At 48.7% G+C, this 19,619-nt stretch overlaps 1 protein-coding gene across 6 annotated transcripts in view; it reads left to right on the forward strand.

Moving 5' to 3' along the window:
- The window catches only part of ANXA6 (annexin A6), a 48,717-nt gene extending 29,753 nt beyond the window's left edge, over nucleotides 1–18,964 (forward strand). For 3 of the 6 annotated variants that reach the window (XM_026008320.2, XM_026008329.2, XM_072756797.1), the window contains exons 16-26: nucleotides 632–726; nucleotides 1,334–1,447; nucleotides 3,620–3,710; nucleotides 4,408–4,487; nucleotides 5,039–5,092; nucleotides 11,377–11,394; nucleotides 12,171–12,264; nucleotides 13,410–13,505; nucleotides 14,896–14,954; nucleotides 16,305–16,427; nucleotides 18,546–18,964. In XM_026008320.2, coding sequence (XP_025864105.1) covers nucleotides 632–726; nucleotides 1,334–1,447; nucleotides 3,620–3,710; nucleotides 4,408–4,487; nucleotides 5,039–5,092; nucleotides 11,377–11,394; nucleotides 12,171–12,264; nucleotides 13,410–13,505; nucleotides 14,896–14,954; nucleotides 16,305–16,427; nucleotides 18,546–18,605 — 884 coding nt within the window. In that variant the 3' untranslated portion in view covers nucleotides 18,606–18,964. The remainder of the gene's footprint in view (nucleotides 1–631; nucleotides 727–1,333; nucleotides 1,448–3,619; nucleotides 3,711–4,407; nucleotides 4,488–5,038; nucleotides 5,093–11,376; nucleotides 11,395–12,170; nucleotides 12,265–13,409; nucleotides 13,506–14,895; nucleotides 14,955–16,304; nucleotides 16,428–18,545) is intronic. The other 3 variants (XM_026008339.2, XM_072756798.1, XM_072756799.1) reach the window with 1 other exon arrangement.
- The last annotated feature ends 655 nt before the right edge of the window (nucleotides 18,965–19,619 follow it).

Here is a 19,619-nt window from a genome sequence, read left to right on the forward strand (position 1 = left end):
GCTCTGCAGGACTCAATCCCAGGACCCTGGGTTCATGACCTGAGCCAAAGGCAGACACTCAGCCGCTTAGCCACCCAGGTGCTGCTGTAAGAGTCCTTTTGAAAGGTGGGTGCTGGGTCTGAGGTCGAAGGCTGGAGGCTGGAGGAGGTGTCCTGATGTCTTCCAGAGTTGACATCTCCTTCTACAGTGGTTACAAGGACTTGGGCTTCAGCTCCCAGGGAGTTGACGAGAAAGCACACAGAGGGCCCTGTGGGATTTAGATTGTCAGGTCGAAGGATCCCTTAGTAACTATCTGGCCTCTTCATGGCATAGATGTGGAAATTGAGTCTCAGAAAGGGCCAGGACTTGTACATTCATGGCCAGAACCAGGGCTGGAACTCAGAAGCCCTGACTACTCAGCACAGGGCTCTCGGCTCTTCTGGGGGTCTCCGTTCAGCTAGTGAGCCGACAGAAGGAGGTGCAGGGAGGAACCCCAGTAAAGTTGGCAGCTTGGGCCAGAGGCAGGGCTCCTGCAGGCGCTTGGGAGTGCTAGCCAGCCTCTACGTGACAAAGACTGGCACAGCCCATGGGGGGGATTTGGGGAGGCTGGGCCATGGGCCTTCCTCTGAGGCATGGGGCTTTGCTGACTCAGGGACCGACGAGGACACCATCATCGACATCATCACACACCGCAGCAACGCCCAGCGCCAGCAGATCCGCCAGACCTTCAAGTCACACTTCGGCCGGGTGAGGCCTCGGCTAGGGCCCCACACCCACCCCGCCCCCAGGCTTGGCCTGTCACAGCCGGCTCTGCACAGCTGGGTGCCCAGTCTTCATGGCCCTGGTGCCCTGTGGTCACGTGTCCTTGGAGTGTCCTCTGCCTGCAACGCATTCTCTCCATCCCCTGGTTCCTTGTGATCAACCCTTGTGGAAATGGCTCAGCTTGATGAGGCTGAGATGAGGGACATGAGTTGTTTTCATGCAGCATTTTCTGGATCTCGAAATTTCAGAGGCTTCAACACCCTAAGGCCGTGTCAGTGATTCTTGTGCCTTAGTGGCAAGCTGGCAAACTTCCCCCAGGGTGGGAATGATGTCCTTGGGCAGTGCCCCCTTTCCTGTCAGTCTCCTTGCCTGCAAGGACGGTGGGTCTTCCTGCTACTTGGGGTTTTATTTTTTCCCCTGCCCTCTTCGATGTCCTGTAAATAGTAAACATCAGCAAAGACAGACACACAGGCTCTCGCTATGCCCTGCGTTCACATGGAGCCCCTGTTTCCACATTCAGTACCTCCTCCTTGTCCTGGGTCACACATGAGCACGTGCTGATTGTGGCATGACCTCAGCCCTGCCTTTGTAGGACTTGATGGCTGATCTGAAGTCTGAGATCTCCGGAGACCTGGCAAGACTGATTCTAGGGCTCATGATGCCACCGGCCCATTACGATGCCAAGCAATTAAAGAAGGCCATGGAGGTATGACGTGGGCATCAAAGGGATGGGATTCAGGCTGCAGGTGCTGGGGAGGCACAGGTGCTCCCTACAAGCCCAGGTGTGGGTTTGCTGTAGCTCCCTCACAGGGCCCTTCCCACACCCGATTCAAACTAGCATGAATGGCAAAGGTTGGTTCCCATAACTGAAAGGTATAGCACTCCATCTGGTCTTAGACATGGCTGAACCAGGGACTCAAATAATGTTCTATGGACTCTTGTCTCTCCCTTACCTTGGTTCTCTCTCTTCTGTGGTGGCTTCACTCTCAGAGAGTCTTTCTCCTTGTGGTAGTAGGCTGGCTTGTGTATGTCCTACCAGCTAGCACCTCTATTCCTTCCTCCTAGGAGTTACACCAAAGTCTTGGCTTCTACTCTGGTTGATTCAAGTGAGGTCACACGCCCAGTAATCAGTGATGTCAGAGGGATCTGAAGGATCCCTAGGATCCTCTAGCCAGAGCTAGAGGAAGCAGGATGGAGCTGGAAGGAAAACCTTAGTTGGAGTCTATTCTAGTCCGGCCCTGCTACTAATACAATATGTAATGTTGGACCACTTATACTTTCTAAGCTTCCATGCCTTCAGCTGGGAATGGAGAGCAGTCATCCTGGCCCTTCAAACATTGGAGTGGGTCAAGCAAGGTCATGGGAATGAAGGGCACCATTAGCTCTGAAGACCTGACCTTGCAATTGATTAGCAAGAAAGGATGTGATGTCCTGGCCCAGCTGTCACAGGAGCTGCTTTGCCTCTCAGGGCACCAGTTGTACCAGGGGCTCCTCTCCTGTGTTAGGAGCATATGGCAACCCATCCTGGGCTATGTGTATTAGCTCAGCTATGTGTCTCATCAACCCTCAAGGCAAGGCTGTTATCTTGTCCCCATTTTACAGATGAGGAAAGTCAGGCTCAGAGGCTAAGTCACTTGATCAGAGTCACAGCACTAGGAGATAACAGCTGGGATTCAGACCAACTCCATCTGACTCTGGAGCCCGACTCGACAACCACAGGAAACCATGAGGGCTTCGAGGGCTTCGAGTCCCTAGAGGATTAACAAAAGAACAGACCTTCCCTGGGCAAAGCAAATTGAGGTTATTGTCCTCTTAAAATGCCAAGACAAAAAAAGCAAATGGTTTGAGAGCACAGAGTTTAGAAGTTGAAGGGACCAGGGAGCCAACCTGACCCAACCCTTTCCATTCTCGTACTTCACCAACGGGGAAACCCAGGAAGGCGCCATACCACCTGTGAGGTAGGAGAAGGGTGGGGCTAGATCTTGTCTTAGAATGCTCTGGGGGTCAGGCTGTCCCCCCCACATGCCTGCTTTTAGTAAAGAGCCTATTAAAAGCTCAGCCAGCCTCAGTTTCCTTCAGGTCTGGAAGCCAATGGACTGGCCACCCCACAGGCAGTAAATCCAAGGGCAATGCATATGCCTTACTTTTTTTTTTTTTTTTTTTTTTTTTTTTAGAGTTGTAGCCGCAGTGGCTTCTGCAGGGACTGGCATATTGCAGGTGTTTCATGCATATTTGAATCTGTCAATGAGTCCATTTTGTTCACCTCCCTCCCCTCCCCTTGCTGCTCCAAGCGAGGGCCTTGGAATAGTGCTTTCCCAAAGCTGTCTCAGACCAGAGGACCTAATGTACCTGTCCCCATATCACCCCTCAAATCCAAGTATCAACGAAGACAGCATGTTTTTCCCTTAGCGCACAAAACCTCTTCTCTTCTGACAAAATAATATCTGAGAAAATCTACACAGAGCAAAAAAGAAATGAGAAATCGCCCAGGATCTTTTACCCACCAAGAGACCACTGTTACACTACAATGCATGACCTCCATTCTTTTTATATACTTACACATAAATGTTTATATTCAGACACATGTGTGTATGCCTTTTTATATACACATACCTCTCTATACCACGTATTCTTTTCTTTTTTCTTTTTGGTCCAAAGCAATTCTCATGGGAGGTTCTGGAAATCCTGACAGGCTGGCATGTACCCCCCTAACTGCTGTCTCTGGTCTGGAGATAAGGAGAAAATCCAGGAAGCCTTGGTGGTCTGATTGTTTGCCTCCTGGGTGGTTTCTTGGAACAGGGGTCTTCTTGGCCAGGACCCCTCAGGCCTCTGCATGGGGGTCAGGGCTGTGGTTCAACTTCCTGTCTTGACATTCTAGGGAGCTGGCACGGATGAAAAGGCTCTCATTGAAATCCTCGCTACTCGGACCAATGCAGAAATCCGGGCCATCTGTGAGGCCTACAAGGAAGGTAAGGGTGGGAGGCCTCAGGCCCAGTACTGCTGAGAAGTGGTGGGAGGAGAGCCCCCTTGCCCCATGGCTCTGCCCATCTCCCCTCTCTCAGGCATGAGGCTTTGCTAAGCCCCTGGTCGTGCCCGGCCCTGTGTCTGAGGAAAGGGAACCCTAGGCAGAGAGTCCCAGCTGGATGACTGCCTGGAGGCAGGGAGTGATTGGAGGGAGTGTCCAGACCTCTGTGGAGCAGGAGGATAGCTCCTGGGTAGGTGGCCTCTGCAGTCACTCTGGGCCCTCATTCAGAAGTCTGTGCTTGGTCAGACTATTATTTTGAAAAATCTTAAGTACCAGTCAAAAATGTTTAAACCTTGTAAGAAGCTCTTAGGATGGTAGCAATTTTGAGCAGAGGAATGATATGGCCAGAGCTTGTGGGTCCAGCACCAGTCTTAAAGGACGGAAGGTAGGAGAAGGAAGACAGGGTGGCTGTGATGCAGGAGAGGCAAGATTCCCGAAGCCCTCAGCTGGGATGGGGAGGGAGGTGATGAGCTGAAGGCATCCAGCCACAGTGGCACGACTGGATGCTCCCAAGAACCAACTACAAACTCCTTCATCCCTATCACCCCTGCCAACATGCTCTGGCTCAAGACTTAAGCTTCCAGAAGAAGCAACCCCCATCCTTACCCATCAACTGCCCACACCCGGTTTCTCTGTTTCAGACTATCACAAGTCCCTAGAGGATGCTCTGAGCTCAGACACGTCCGGCCACTTCAGGAGGATCCTGATCTCTCTGGCCACGGTGAGTGAGTTCATGGCCCCAGGCCTGCCTGGCCCCTGGAGGAGTTGGGAGGAGATCAGAGCCCACTTGTGATGAAGAAATGGTGTCCTCCCCACTTGCCTTCTCAGTCCCACTGCTAAGGCCATGACTGGCTTGTGTGAAGCTGTCTCTCAATGGTTCACTTTTCAAAGCTGGCCTGGTGCTACCTTCTCCAGGCAGCCCTTCCTGATGGCCCTCAGCCTGGCTTTTTGGGCCCCTGGCTGGCAGGACAAAGCCATGTGGGCGACCTGCATGTTACCTGCAAGTTACAAGTTTTCTTCACCATTGCTTGTATTCCTGCAGCCCAGACACTAGGCCCTGAGCTTACTGTGTCTGAGTTCCCTTGGGCTAAGTGCCTTCAAATGTAATGTTCACATCAGCCTCTCCTACTAAGGCAGGATTAGTGTCCCCATGTTCTAGCTGAGAAAGAGGGTTCAGAGAGGCAGAGCGGCTGAGCCAAGGTCCTATGGCTGCTTGAGGGACCAAGAGGGTGGATGTTTGAGGACTGACCTTTCTCACCTATCCTGCTGTAGGGGAACCGAGAGGAGGGAGGAGAAGACCGGAACCAGGCCCGGGAAGATGCCCAGGTGAGAACACCCCCCCGCACCACCCTGGGTAGCTCCAGCTAATGCCTGTCTATGCTAGGCCCTGGCACTCTGGGAGTGGGGACAGCTCCTGGCAGGGATGTGGCTGATTTAATCAGTGTATCTGTAGACCCATGGACACCTTGCACCTCTCTACCCTTAGAAGCAAGACTTTGAGTATTTTCTCAACTTTAGAAACAATTCTAATGAGTATAGTGCTGGTCTTACTGGCATTTGTTGTGTGAAGAGAGTAGGCTGAGAGCTCTCAGACCTTCAAAGCTGGAAGGGACTTACAGACCACCCGGGTCAAACTCCTGTTACAGTGGGAAAATGGAAGCCCAGAGAGGGGGAGTAACTTCTGAAAGTTACAAAGCAAGTCAGTGGCCCAGGTAGACTTGACCCAGTGAAGGCAGGTCTGGGAGCTTTCTGGGAAGGGGGTCTGAGTGCTAAAGGTCTGTTTTTTATCTATGAAATGGGACTAAGGTTGAAGGAAGTGTCCTGGAAGAACCTACACAATGAGTTCATCAAGGGCTGGGATCTTTGTTTTGCTCACTGATGTGTCCAAAGTGGCCACATGGTCAGAACTCAATAAATATTTATTAAATGAATCAGGGAGTCAAGGGTTCTCTTGGGTCTCTTGGATGCTCTGCTTCTGCCATGCTGGGGAGCTCGATCTGGAGACGGTTTCTCATGGAGCCTGGATGGCCCCAAATCCATCATCCCTAAGGGTCCTAATAATTGGGCAGCCCTTCCTAAGGCCATGTGCACTCCCCCCACTGACCTGCACCTTGCTTCCAGCACTCTCTGGCCTGGCCCAGGTCCAGGCATTGGGCACAGACACCAGAGACCAGGGATCTGGCTCCCTTCCTTGACAATTGGTGGGTTTGGAAAGAGCCCTGTTGGATTGGGAGTGGAGGTAGCCGCTCTGTGTCCACTCCACTGATAGAAAAGAATGGAGTGTTAGAGCAGCCCCTGGGCTAGAACAATTCTTGGCTATGACCTTGACAGTGGCAAAACTATAAAAATGCACACTAAGCACTGAGCATGATGCTAAGACTATTTTATACTTTATTATGCCCCCCTTATTCCTGGAGGAAAATGAAGATCCTAGCCAAGTGTATGCTTTCTGAGTGGCTGTGGCGTGATTTGAACCCAGGCCCGCCTAACTCCAAGGCTGCACTTAAATGTGGTTTTCCAGCTGCTTGTCGGTGTGTTTATGAGGGCTAGCCTGGGAACCCAGCCCCTAGGGTGGCCAGTTAAGGTCACATTTCATTCACTTATTCAACATGTATGTACTAAGTACTACTACAGACTGACTCATTGAGCCCTTGTTGGTCTTTGAACCTGGCTACCCCCTTGGAGCTCACCCCAAATACACCATCCACCCTGAAATTCATCCTCTCGGTGATGCTGCTTCCCCAGGGCCTACCTATGGGGCTGTGCTTCCAGTTCTGGCCAGCAGGGGGCAGCGGTAGGCTGCCCTGGCAAACACCCTGCCAGCCTGAAGGGGTGAGAGAGAACCTGGGGGCGGGGAACAGGGGAGCCCTGCCCAACTCAGTTGCCTGTCCAGATTCACAGATGCTGGGCCCTGATTAGTCTTAGTGTGGACTCATTTTCTTAGAGCTAGAATGTTCGGTTTCTAAAGTAATACATATTCTTTTGTAGAAACTCTAGAAAATAGAGACAAGCCTAAAAGTCAATCCATAACCTACTAGTAACATTGTTAATATTTTGGCATATATCACCTAATTGTCTTTTTATATGTATATCTAAAAGTGGATTCCTGCTTTAGAACAGTTAGAAATGAGTATTCCATGAATACCATTCAAATTATCTTTAAAAACACATCACTTTTTAAAAAAAGATTTTATTTATTTATTCATGAGAGATACACAGAGAGGGGCAAAGACATAGGCAGAGGGAGAAGCAGGCTCCCTGCAGTGAGCCTGATGTGGGACTCGATCCCAGGACCCCGGCATCACAACCTGAGCTGAAGGCAGACGCTCAACCACTGAGCCACCCAGGTGCCCCAAAACCAACATCACTTAATGGCTATGTACTATTCCATTTAAGAAGCTACTGCCAAGCTTTATTTCAACAGCCCCCTTCCTGGGCACCAACTCTTCCATCATATGTGGGAGTGTTTTTCTTAAATAGGTTTCTAGAGGTGAAATGGGAACACCAGAGGAAAACATACACAAAAACAGAAGGCGTTAGATCTGCAAAGCCGTCTTCCTCTTGGGAAAATAACGCGTAGGAGTACTTGGCACTGTTTGTGTCACGTTTCCTCCTTCCCCCACTCAATTCTGCATGTCTAGCTCACCCCTGAGCTCTTGGAAGTCCAGGTCCGCTACCACAGTGCTTATGAGCGTGTGGTGTTCACCTTCATCCCACAGGGATTGCTGAAAGCTTCCTTCCCTCCCTCCATGATCCAGTCTGAGCAACAAACAACATAGGCAGTTTAATCCAGAGTGAAGTGAAGACCTGTGGCCAGTTTCGGATGATTCAATCCCCAGGCTATTATTTTTTAATATAACAGTTTTGCAGTTTTGTTGAAATATCCATATACCATGTTATTGGCCTATTGAAAGTGTACACTTCAGTGGCTTTTAGCGTCATCACAGACTTGCACAACCATCACCACAATCAATTTTAGGAAGAACCCAAGGAAACCCTGTATGTGTTCCTCATTTCCTCTCAGCCTTCCAGCCCTGCATAACCACTAATCTACTTTCTGCTCTATAAGTTTACCCATTCTGGTCATTTCATATAAATGGTGTCATATAGTACATGGCCCTTTGTGAGAATTTTCTTTCACTTAGTATTTTCAACATTCGTATTTAGCCTATGTCGTACTTCATTCTTTCTGCTACCTTGTTGTGTGGCTGTATCACCTTTTTGTAATCCGTTCATCAGCTACTTGACATTCGGGTTACTTCTCAAGAATAATGTTTGCTATAAACGTGCATGTACTTGTTTTTGTGTCTACGTATATCTTTGTGTCTCTCAGGTAGATAGGAGTGGAATTGCCAGGTCATATGTTTACTCTATGTTTAACTTTTGGAGGAACTTCCCAGTTTAATTTTTGCGTGAAGTAGCTAGGCTAATAGGAAAAGCCTCTGTGTTAAATATTTGGAAAATTGTTTGAGTAGCCCACTGCATTTTTCATATAACACATATTTTTGTCTTAAAGATGTTTTGAAAAAAATATGTCTGGGGTTCTCTGACCCAAATAAATGAAGAAGGCATGTTAGATTCTTTTTGATTTGATTTTTGTTGAGGAGGAGAAAGAGAGTTAGAGAAAGGGGGAGGGGCAGAGGGAGAGAAGGGGTGGGTTTTTTTTGCATTTTTAAAAATTGTATTTAAATTCAATTAACAGGGGATCCCTGGGTAGCGCAGCAGTTTGGTGCCTGCCTTTGGCCCAGGGCGCGATCCTGGAGACCCGGGATCGAATCCCACATCGGGCTCCTGGTGCATGGAGCCTGCTTCTCCCTCTGCCTGTGTCTCTGCCTCTCTCTCTCTCTCTCTCTCTCTCATAAATAAATAAATTAAAAAAATAAATAAATAAATAAATTCAATTAACATATAATGTATTACTGGTTTCAGAGCTAGAGGTCAGTGATTCATTAGTCTTACATAATACCCAGTGCTCATTACATCACGTGCCCTCCTTAATGTCTATCACCCAGTTACCCCATCCCCCATCCCTCTCCCCTCTAGCAACCGTTTATTTCCTATGATTAAGAATCTCATGGTTTGTCTCCCTCTCTGATTTTGTCTTGTTTTACTTTCCTCTCCCCATGATCCTCTGTTTTGTTTCTTAAATTCCACATGAGTGAGATCATATGGTAATTGTCTTTCTCTGATTGGTTTATTTCGCTTAGCATAATACCCTCTAGGTCCAATCATATTGTTGCAAATGGCAATATTTCATTTTCTGATGGCTGAGTAGTATTCCACTGTGTGTGTGTGTTTGTGTGTGTGTGTGTGTCTGTGTATACACACACCACATCTTCTTTATCCATCCATTTGTCAATCGACATCTGAGCTCTTTCCATAGTTTGGCTGTTGTGGACATTGCTGCTATAGACATTGGGATGCAGGTGCCCCTTCAGATCACTACATTTGTGTCTTTAGGGGAAATACCTAGTAGTGCAATTGCTGGGTCGTAGGGTAGCTCTATTTTCAACTTTTTGAGGAACCTCCATACTGTTTTCCAGAGTGTCTGCACCAGCTTGCATTCCCACCAACAGTATAAAAGGGCTCTCCTTCCTCTGCATCCTTGCCAATATCTCTTGTTTCCTGACTTGTTCATTTAAGCCATTCTGACTGGTGTGATGTGGTAGGAGAGAATCTTAAGCAGGCTCCACACCCAACTCGGAGCCTGATATATGGCCTGATCTCATGACTCTGAGATTATGACCTGAGCTAAAATCAAGAGTCAGATGCTTAACTGACTCAGCCACCCAGGTGCCCGTTTTGTTTGATTTTTAAAATATCTCCCTCTCTTAAAAAAAAAAAATCATATATATATATACACACACACACATACATACCAGGTATTTTTTAGCCTCACTTTTTAAAATTGTGGTAAAATGCACATGACACATAACAGAGCCTGACACATAGTAAAATGTGCCATCTCAACCATTTTTAAGTGTGTATAGTTTAGTGACGTCAAGTACATCCACATTGTGCAGCGATCACCACCATCCATCTCCAGAACTCTTTTCATCTTGTAAAACTGAAACTGTGTACTCATGAAACCGTAACTGCCCATCCTCCTCCCCCAGCCCCTGGCAACCATCATTCTACCTTCTATCTCTGAGTCTGACTCTGCTAGGCACCATGTGTCTAGTTGCAATCATATAATATTTACCCATTTGTAACTGGCTTATTTCACTTACCGTGATATGTTCAAGTTTCACCTAGGTTTTTAATATAGACAGGGATGAATAAAAACCAGAAATATCCCATGATCCCAGTGGCCCTGGTAACTCCTATTTGACATTAAAATAAAACATAAAAAGAACATATTTGTGTGTTGAGAAAATGTAAACTTAAAACTTAAAGAAAAATAAAATGCAAAAGCTTTCCCAGCCCTTCTCCTCAAAGGTAACCATTGTCCATGGCATTGACCAGACCTCTAGCATGACTTCCCTGCAAATAAGTACAAGTGAGTGTTATTTTACCTTTTCTTATCTAGATAAAAGGAACACTGTTAGAAACACTATGCTATACTTCACTTTTTTGCTTAATTTAAAGGGAGACTCTCCTTATCAGCACTGTAGACCAGTCTCATTCTTTCTAATAGCTGTGTGGATTTCCATTATTGGATAACCATAGTCTGTTTAACAAATCATCTACTAGTAGTTTCCATTTTTTCTCTATTACAAAGAATGCTGCAGTAAACACCCTTGTATTGTAACTTCAAAGGCTTTGGCTAATATATCAGTAAAGGTGCATTGTTAGCAATGTAATTACTTGATCAAATGTCACATGCATTTAAAATGTCGAAAGACATTGCCAATTTATATAATGAAAAGAAGTTTCTAAAGCCCAGGCTATTGTAAAGTTTGTAAAGAGGATGGTTTGGATCTGCCCAATAGAATCAAGTGGTCGATGGGGTTTCAGGGGAACAGGCAAAGGCAAAACCCAGTCTGGGGCACACAAGGCTGGCTGTGTTTTGCTCCCTGACACTCCAGGGCACTGCTCCTTGTCTAACTAAATAGTGTACTAATGACTCAGCATAATGCAGTGATCAAGTCACCCTTGTAGAATGACTAGACAGCTGGCTTTTCCCACCTGATTTTGGCTGTAGGCCCCCCTCCCTCCCAGCCTCAGCTTCCCTGTCTCTCCCACCTGTAACATGAGGGGGTAAAATAATGAGTCTCAGACTCCTTATGGTAAAGGGTGTGGGGGATTCAGCGCTTCTCTTGCTCCAACTTCTGGGGCGGCTCTTTGGAGACAGGAAGGCTGAGGGCCGGAGTCGCCCTGGGTGGCCGGGAGTGACAGGTACAGTGCCCTGTTCTGTGTCCTCCTCACCCCCTCAGGCAAACACTTTAAAGTTAATTCCCAGGCCTATCGTCATTTGGAGCTCCAACTTAAAGATCAGGGAAAGGTGTTTCCCTCCTCCTTGCCCACTGCCCACCCCCACCCCCCGCAACCCCCAGCTAGGTCCCTGCCCTTGCACCCAGGGCCCCAGAGCCACCCTCTCCGGGTCTCCTCTGCCTCCTCTGACTCAAGCCTTCCCTCTCTTCCCTCCTCTCTCTCCTCCCCACTCTCAGGTGGCTGCTGAGATCTTGGTGAGTGTCCTGTTCTTCATGGGGATTTTCAAGGTTTCTCCAAGTGAGGGCTGAATGGCTGTGGCTCTGGGCGGGCTGAGTGACCAGTCAGGCAGTGGTTGGGGGGCTTGCCCATAGGTTCTCTCTCTCCCTTTCAGGGCCTCTTAAGAGCCCCACTGGGTAAAAAATGGGCCAGGCAAGTGTTTCCCAAATTTCAGCCACTTACCTCCCACATGATTTGTGCTACATACCACCAGCTGTGAGTATTTTTCTTTAAACGAACCCCTTTTAATCCGAAATGAATTCTTTTCAAGGGAAATTTAATGTTGATATAAATGGAACTAGTAGCTGGCTGGAAGATCATTGTGGAAACACGTGTATGTGGTGTGTTACACTATGTTTGCTCGCTGACCGCACTTGGGGAAACACTGGCTAGGCTATTTGCTTGCACGTGGGCAGGAACACTTCCTCAGAGAGGCTTTCGGAAGGGGCTTAAGGAAGGAAGACTACCGAGTCCCCTTGCCCAGTGCCGTTTGCCCTCCCTGGGGCCCCAGTCTCGAGGTCCTGAGGTCAGAGTGGAAGTGCCTCCTGCTCAGCCCCTCTGTCAGTCCAGAGGGTTCCTGGGAATTGGAGGAGGGGATGTGGAGGCTGAGGGATGAAGGGGCCAATGTCAGCCTCCTGAGGTGGGTTGGCCCAGCTTCTAACCGCCCTCGGCCTAGGTGAAGACGTGAAGGTGAATAATAACCAAGGCTTTCTGGTATCTTCCCTCCCAAATCCTTCCCACCTGGGATCTGCAGGAAATAGCAGACACACCCAGTGGAGACAAAACTTCCCTGGAGACGCGTTTCATGACGATCCTGTGCACGCGTAGCTATCCGCACCTCCGGAGAGGTGAGGTCTCAGTCCCTCCCCTTCCCAATGCAGCAGGAAGATGCTCCAATCTGATGGGAGCCTCTTAGCTCTCTATGACAAGAGGAGCCAGGTGTCCACCCAGCCATTCCTCACCCAAGCAGTGGAATATTGTGGCTGGTGGGGAGTTTGGTCCCGGCTCTACTTCTAACATTCACCCTCAGGCCAACTCCCCTCACCTCCTTAGAGAAGCAGGTGGGATGCCTGGGATACAGGATGACAGTGGCTGTCACCTCCAAGGCCACTCCAGCAGATTGGTGGTGGCTCCTTCCAATGCTGTGCTGAGGATTCAGAGGTTCAGTGTCACGGCCCTTTGATAATGTCTGCCAGGAACAAAGCAATGAGGGGTGCTGATGGCACAAGGACCACAGACAAGTCTTTGAACCCCAGGCGGCCACATGCACAGGGTGAACCTGTATATGGTGGCCCTGACATTAGGTGCTCAGGAAGTGCCCTATAAAATACTTAAGGGGCTTTAGCATAGTGGCTGAAAGAACAGACTTGGGAGCTGAATTGCCATAATTTGAATCTTCCATTTATCGGCTATATCACTTTGGGCAAGTTTGTGAATATCTGTGCCTTAATTGCCTTATATGTCAATTGGGATTGTAATCCTACCTTATGTGATTGTTGTAAAGATACAAAAAAATATAATGCATGAAGAGGACTTAGCATAATGCCTGGCACATAGTGATTTTCTGTGTCCTCCTGATTATTTACATTAATCTCCATCCTAACCTGACACAGGAGGAAGGCGAGGCCCAGAAGGGGGGAGGAGTTTTCCCAAGGTCATTCAGTGGGCTTGGGACAGAGCCTTGACTAGGATCCAAGCTCAGGTTTTGCTACCCCAGCCCAGGTTCCTAGAAGTCATCTGAGGCTCTGGGGCAGCATCTGACTTGACACAGATTTGGCTCCGAGCCCAAGGCAGCCTTGAGGTCAGAATTTCCCTCCCACAACGATCCTGCCCAGTGCACTTGGGCCTGGGCTACAGTCATACCTGCTGTCTGTTTCTCCTTTTCAGGGGCATGCCTTGGGAGGGGAGCTGGGTGGGCAGGGAAGGGGCAATATCTCCCCACCCTCAGAACTGAAGCTCACCCCCCCACCTGCGGGGCTTCTCTTGGGGCCAGTCTTCCAGGAGTTTGTCAAGATGACCAACTATGACGTGGAGCATACCATCAAGAAGGAGATGTCCGGGGATGTCAGGGACGTGTTTGTGGCCATCGGTAACTTATGGGGACTGAGGGAAGGGGCTGGATATCCTGGGAAAGGGCTGGGGGCACTGGGAATGTGGCCGGAGTCCCTGGGCAAGTGTGGCCTTGGCTGTTTCCTAAGCAACTAGTACTAGAGAATAAATCCAAGCGCCGTGGGGGGATCCTGCCAATGCTTGGTTGGCAGGATTAGTGTGAGGCCTTGTTCCAGGCTACAGGGCAGGATGATAGAACAGCTCTCCCTGGGTAGGACAGTGGCAGGGTGAATAGGGCACAGTGTTCTGCAGGACTAGGGTGTATATACACACACACACACACACGCACACACACACACACACACGCTGTACATGAGGAGTTAGGAGGGTTGGTGTATGATGTGACCTTTCCCGTGGGTTCCCGAGCTGGTGCATGACCCATATCTCCAGTGACCATGCATTTGGGGTATGCAACTCAACCTCTTGCCCCCTGCCCCCCTCACAGAGATACTTTTATATCCAGGGTCACTCTGGCTTTCCGGTACTGGTTTCTGACTCCTCCTTGAGCTGCCTGCGTGGGCCCCAGAGCCTTGATATCCAGCAGCTGTTGAGGGCTAGAGCCCCCTAGGCCTTGAGAAGGGACTGGGACTGGTGCAGCCAGGCAGACATTGTCTGGGGTGGGGGGTGAGTGGGGAGCAGAGGCTGCCAGCACAGCCGGAGTATGCAAGCTCTGGGGTAACACCCACCCAGGGCTAGGCCCAGTGCCTTAAATCACACCAGCAGACAGTCATCCTCTGACACAGTCTTCCTCTAAATCAGTAGTTCTCCAGAATGAGGCTGCAGCAGAGTAGGAGACCAGTCATTCTGGTTTGTACTAAAACCAGGAATGTCCCAGGCAGAGTGGAACAGTCTGGTCACCCCTTCAGGGTTGCAGTCTTAGCACATCTAGGGTGGGTCATGAGAATTTGCATTTCTGCTGGGTTCCCAGACACTGCTGCCGGAGCTGTCCAGGAACTGTGCTTTGAGAACTGCTGCTCAAAATATTTCTTGGATTTGAGTTAAGGCAATGCCTAAAATCCGAGTTTTAAACAAGTTCTCTGGTGATTCTGAGGCACTTAGAAGTTTGAGGCACCATGCCTTGGGTTGATGAGGGCCTTCTTCCCTTTGAGTCCTCCACCAACCTCGGCTAGCTGCAGGCCCCTTAGCAGGAAGTGAGTTGCGACCCAGGGAGAGGCAAGTCGAGGGATGAGCCAGAGGAGGTGGCATCGGGAAGGGGGAGTGAAGGCTTGAGTATGACCCAGGGGTTGGCGTGACCTGCAGGCCCAGGCCCAGGCCCAGGCCTTGGGAGAGGAGGGGGAGAACACAGCCCCGCCCAGCGTCTGGGCAGCCCGCCCCTGACCAACTGTCCTGCGTCTCTCTCTTCCTACCAGTTCAAAGCGTCAAGAACAAGCCTCTCTTCTTTGCCGACAAACTTTACAAGTCCATGAAGGTAAACAATTTGCTTGTCTCTTCCCCTTCAGCGCTTCTGCCCACCCACAAACCTAGATGTGCACAGGCGCCCCCCATCCTGGTCAGGACTGGTGGCAACTGTTTCCACCCACTTAATGTTTATCAGCGTCTGCCCTGTGTCTGGTTCTAGGATAGGAGTTCTCATCTGGAGGGTGATCTTGTCCCCTGGGGAACATTTGGCAATACTCAGATGCATTGTGGTCTCCAGTACTTGGGGAGTGTTGCTGCTGGCATCTGGAGGGATGAGAGTGGGGGTGCCACTCAACATCCTATAATGCATAGGATGGATCCCTGCAACAAAGAAGGAGATGGCCCCAAATGCCGAGGTGGAGAACCTTGCTCTGGGAGAGACTCTGTCTCTGCCCCCTCGGAGCTCACTGTCTAGCAGGTGACACAGTGTCTCCTGTGACATATGATCACAGAGTTGGCCAGTGCTGGACTCTGGGACCAGCCCTGGCTTCCTGAAAACCCAGGCCACTCTGGTCACCTTCTCTGCCCAGCAAGTGGAGTCTCAGCTGCTAACAGAGTCTCAGCCTGCTGGGCAGGCTATTTGGTGGGAGTGAGCCTGAGACGCCTCTCAGCCTGCAGTCACCAAACATGACGGCCATTTATTGAGCACTCACCATATGCCAGCTTTGACTCCTAAGCTGGTGTTCCTGAGATCCCTCGGGGCAGAAGTAGGCCCTGGCTTCCTACGCATTCCACGTCCTGTGCCTGCTTCTTGGGCCCCCTGTGAGTTGCTCAGGGCTGCTTTAACAAATTACCACAGATTGAGTCTCGATGATGGAAATTTTATTTTCTCGTGGTTCAGGAGGCCAGATGTCAAAAATGAAGGCGTTAGGTTCCTTTTGGAGGCTCTGAAGGGAAAACCCTCCCATGTGTCTCTCCCAACTCCTGGTGGTTGCCAGGAATCCTGGCTTATCGATGCGTCCCTCAGGCTCTGCCTTTATCTTCACATGGTCTTCTCTGTGTATATACCCATGTGTCCTCTTCTTACGAGGACACCAGTTGTTGGATCTGCAGCGCACCCTCATCCAGCGTGCCCTCAACTCATTACATGTGCAAAGACCCCATTTCCAAATTAGGTCACGTTGCAAGGTTCCGGGTGGATGTGAGTTTTGGCAGCACACCATTCAACTCATACAGGTTGTTTTTGCCTGTCTGGCCAGCCCTAGGCACAGTGGAATCTGAGTCAGGAGTATTTTTGGAAGACAGAACACTGGTTTAGGAGGGAAAATGAAGAGAAGCAGATGGCCACCCATGAGTTCTTGCCTGACCTGACCCTATTCCTCCTCCTGCCCTGTGTCTCCCTCTCACCTGGTTCCACCAGGGTGCTGGCACAGATGAGAAGACCCTCACCAGGATCATGGTCTCCCGGAGTGAGATTGACCTGCTCAATATTCGGCGGGAGTTCATTGAGAAATATGACAAGTCTCTCCACCAAGCCATTGAAGTAAGGGGGAAGGGCTAGGGATGGGTGGGGGAGGGTGTGAGTGTCAGATCCCTGACCACGGGATTATAAGTCCTTTCTAGTCCCACAGTCTTTTCCTCAATGAGTTCTCTCTGAGAACAGCCAGGATGTTGATAAAGACATACTTCATTGTATATACCAAAATAAATTCCACATGACTCAAAGGTTTATTTATTTTTTTGACTCAAAGGTTTATTATAATGAAGGATTTCTAAATAAAATAGCCCATTTTTTTGTTTTTATTTTTTTTTATTTTTATTTTTTTTAATTTTTATTTATTTATGATAGTCACACAGAGAGAGAGAGAGAGAGGGGCAGAGACACAGGCAGAGGGAGAAGCAGGCTCCATGCACCGGGGGCCTGACGTGGGATTCGATCCCGGGTCTCCAGGATCGCGCCCTGGGCCAAAGGCAGGCGCCAAACCGCTGCGCCACCCAGGGATCCCCATTTTTTTGTTTTTAAAAGACAACTTTATTGAAGCATTATTTATGTACCATAAAGTTCACTTGCTTTAAGGTGCCTTCAATATTTTTTTAGTAAACTTAATGAGTTTAGAACATTTCCATCACCCCACTAAGGTCCCTTGTATCTGCTTACTTATTTCCACCGCTGCCCAAGGCACCCATCGGGTGGCTTTCTATCTCTATAGGTTTGCTTTTTCTGAGTATTTCATAGAAATAGAATCACGTGATATGTGATCTTTTGTGTCTGACATCTTTCGCTTACGGGGCCGGTTTGTTTTCTTTTGTCTTCGAGGTTGGCCAAGATCTTAAAGTTTGATACTGTGCTTGGTTGACAAGACTGTGGGAGATCTCATAGCAACCTCACACAGACTTGGTGGGGATGTACGCTGGTAGCACATCTTTGGAGGGTAGTTTGGCAGTTTTCAAAATTTTAAATGTATACACTTTGAACTTGGTGATTCTGCATATGGGAACTGATCCTACTTCCCACAGATGTGGAGGAGAATATTTATTATTATATTATTATATTATTATTATTATATTATAATAATATATATTATATATTATATTATATATTATATTTATATATTATATTTATTATTTGTATTATTTATTTATTATTATATTATAATAATATATATTATATATGTATTATATATAATATATATTATATTATCATTATATTTTATTATATTTATTATTGTTTATAGTAGCAAAAGACTGGAAGCTTTCCGTACAGAACTGGTTAAGGACAGTGTGGGTACATCCATAAGATAGGATACAATACAACCAAGACGAAGTATAAGGAGGCTCTATCTGCTGATTTGGGATGTTCCCTAAGTCAAAAAAATATGGCCCAGAAGAGTGTGAATGCTGTGTGTCCATGTGTGTAGAAAAGGACATCCAGTGCCTATGCTTATTAGTACATGCACAGACTCTTGCTGGAAACCCAGATAAGAAACTAGTGACCATGTCTGTCTCTTCCTTTGGGGAGAAGGGGGTCAGGGATGGGAGATTTTTATTGTATAATCTTTCCTTGGACTTACGTTGTTTATAATACTCATTTTTGAAATCAAATACCAAAAACTACAAAAGAAAGGAAAAACAGCATAGATGATAAAAATGACAGGAACCTCTCTAAAGGGAGGGAGAGTCTGGCCTCCCATAGTTCGACTGTCAGCCAGGCATTATGATGTGTCATAGAGACAGTGCTGTTCACATAAATTCCTGCAAGGGCCTGGGGCTCAGCAAGTGTTCCATAGCATTTGTTCAAATGAGGGGTCTTGTTCACACATGTGGGAGGAGGAAGGCAAGAACCGAGAGCAAGAATGCTTCCCAGAGGAGGGGGCATCAAAGGGCAGGCAGGATCTGGGGGAAGTACAGAGGGCAGCGTACTGGATAAAGGAGAGGTAGGTATTAAAATAGGAAGATGAACCAAGACACTTCCAGAAGCGGGGGCTGGGGGTGAAGCCAGACCACAAAAAAACCCATTTTTCTGAGGATAGTGGGGAGCCACAGAAGGGATATAGTCATATTTCTGTGTTTGGGAGACATGAGGCTAACAGCAGCTAGGAGGAAGGGGCGTTGAGGCCATTGGGATTGTTTTCACTCACCGTTCTCCCTCTGCTCCTCCCAGGGTGACACCTCTGGAGACTTCCTGAAGGCCTTGCTGGCCATCTGTGGAGGCGAGGACTAGGGCCACCAGCTTTGGCCAGCACCTCTGCCAAGAAGCGGTCAGCAGCACCAGCCACCATGGCCAAGCCTGATCGCTCCGGAGACTAAGGGAGGGACGGGGTGGGGGGAGGCGATCAGGGGTGGGCTCTTGTCTTCAACTGGGGTTTAGGGAAGGCTCCCCTCCCACAGGCCACTGAAGGCCCAGCACGGTCACTCCTGCTCACATGTGAGCAGCTGAAGAACCGTAGCCACAAATCCCATCCATCTCCACTCCCCATCTTCCTCCTCCTCAGCTCATCCCGGCTTCCATCCCTTGCTGCAGCCAGTGCCCTGGTTCGGGCTTTGTCGAATCGTAAACATACTGAGCCTCTGTCTGTGAAATGAGTGGAGTGTGTGCTTTGAATGGTGGGGCGTGGTGCCCACTGAGTGTTCTCGGGCAGGGGAGGGGCGGGTTAATGTCTTCCGGCCAATTGCCAGGCCTCCCACAGTTTCACCACCCACCCCCATTCAGGTTTTTGTTTGAGAGACAGAACCAGGAATCTGGATACCTGGGTTCAAATTTGCACCTGCCACGCATGCGCTTTCTAGCGTCCTGCCAATGTCTTTCCCTCCCTGAGTCTCTACTTTCTTATCTGCAAAATGAGAGAGTTGGACTAAAGGATGTCGACTTTCTCTTTTCACATTGACATTGTAGGCGGCGTCCCCAAATCATTCCCTTACCACTTCCCACTTTAAATAAAAACAGACATATAGACACAGAAGCAGATTTCCAATGGGGATCTGTGTTTTTTACTTAGACTCGCAGCCTGGATTGTCCTCATTAGAGCCTGAGGCATTCACCTACCCAGGAGTGAGTTCTAGCCTCATACTCTTGGCCTGGGAACCCCGAGTGAGAGTCTGAGCTCACATTCATCCTGAGCAGACTGGCCCAGGCCCCTCCAGATCCTAAGTCCCCTCTCCTCCCTCTGCTGCCTAGATATTTCTCTGTGCATTCTTCATCCATTGTAACCAAACCCAAACTTCCTCTTTTGAGCTC

Source organism: Vulpes vulpes, chromosome 4, assembly GCF_048418805.1.
Source record: "Vulpes vulpes isolate BD-2025 chromosome 4, VulVul3, whole genome shotgun sequence".
Lineage (NCBI taxonomy): Eukaryota > Metazoa > Chordata > Mammalia > Carnivora > Canidae > Vulpes > Vulpes vulpes.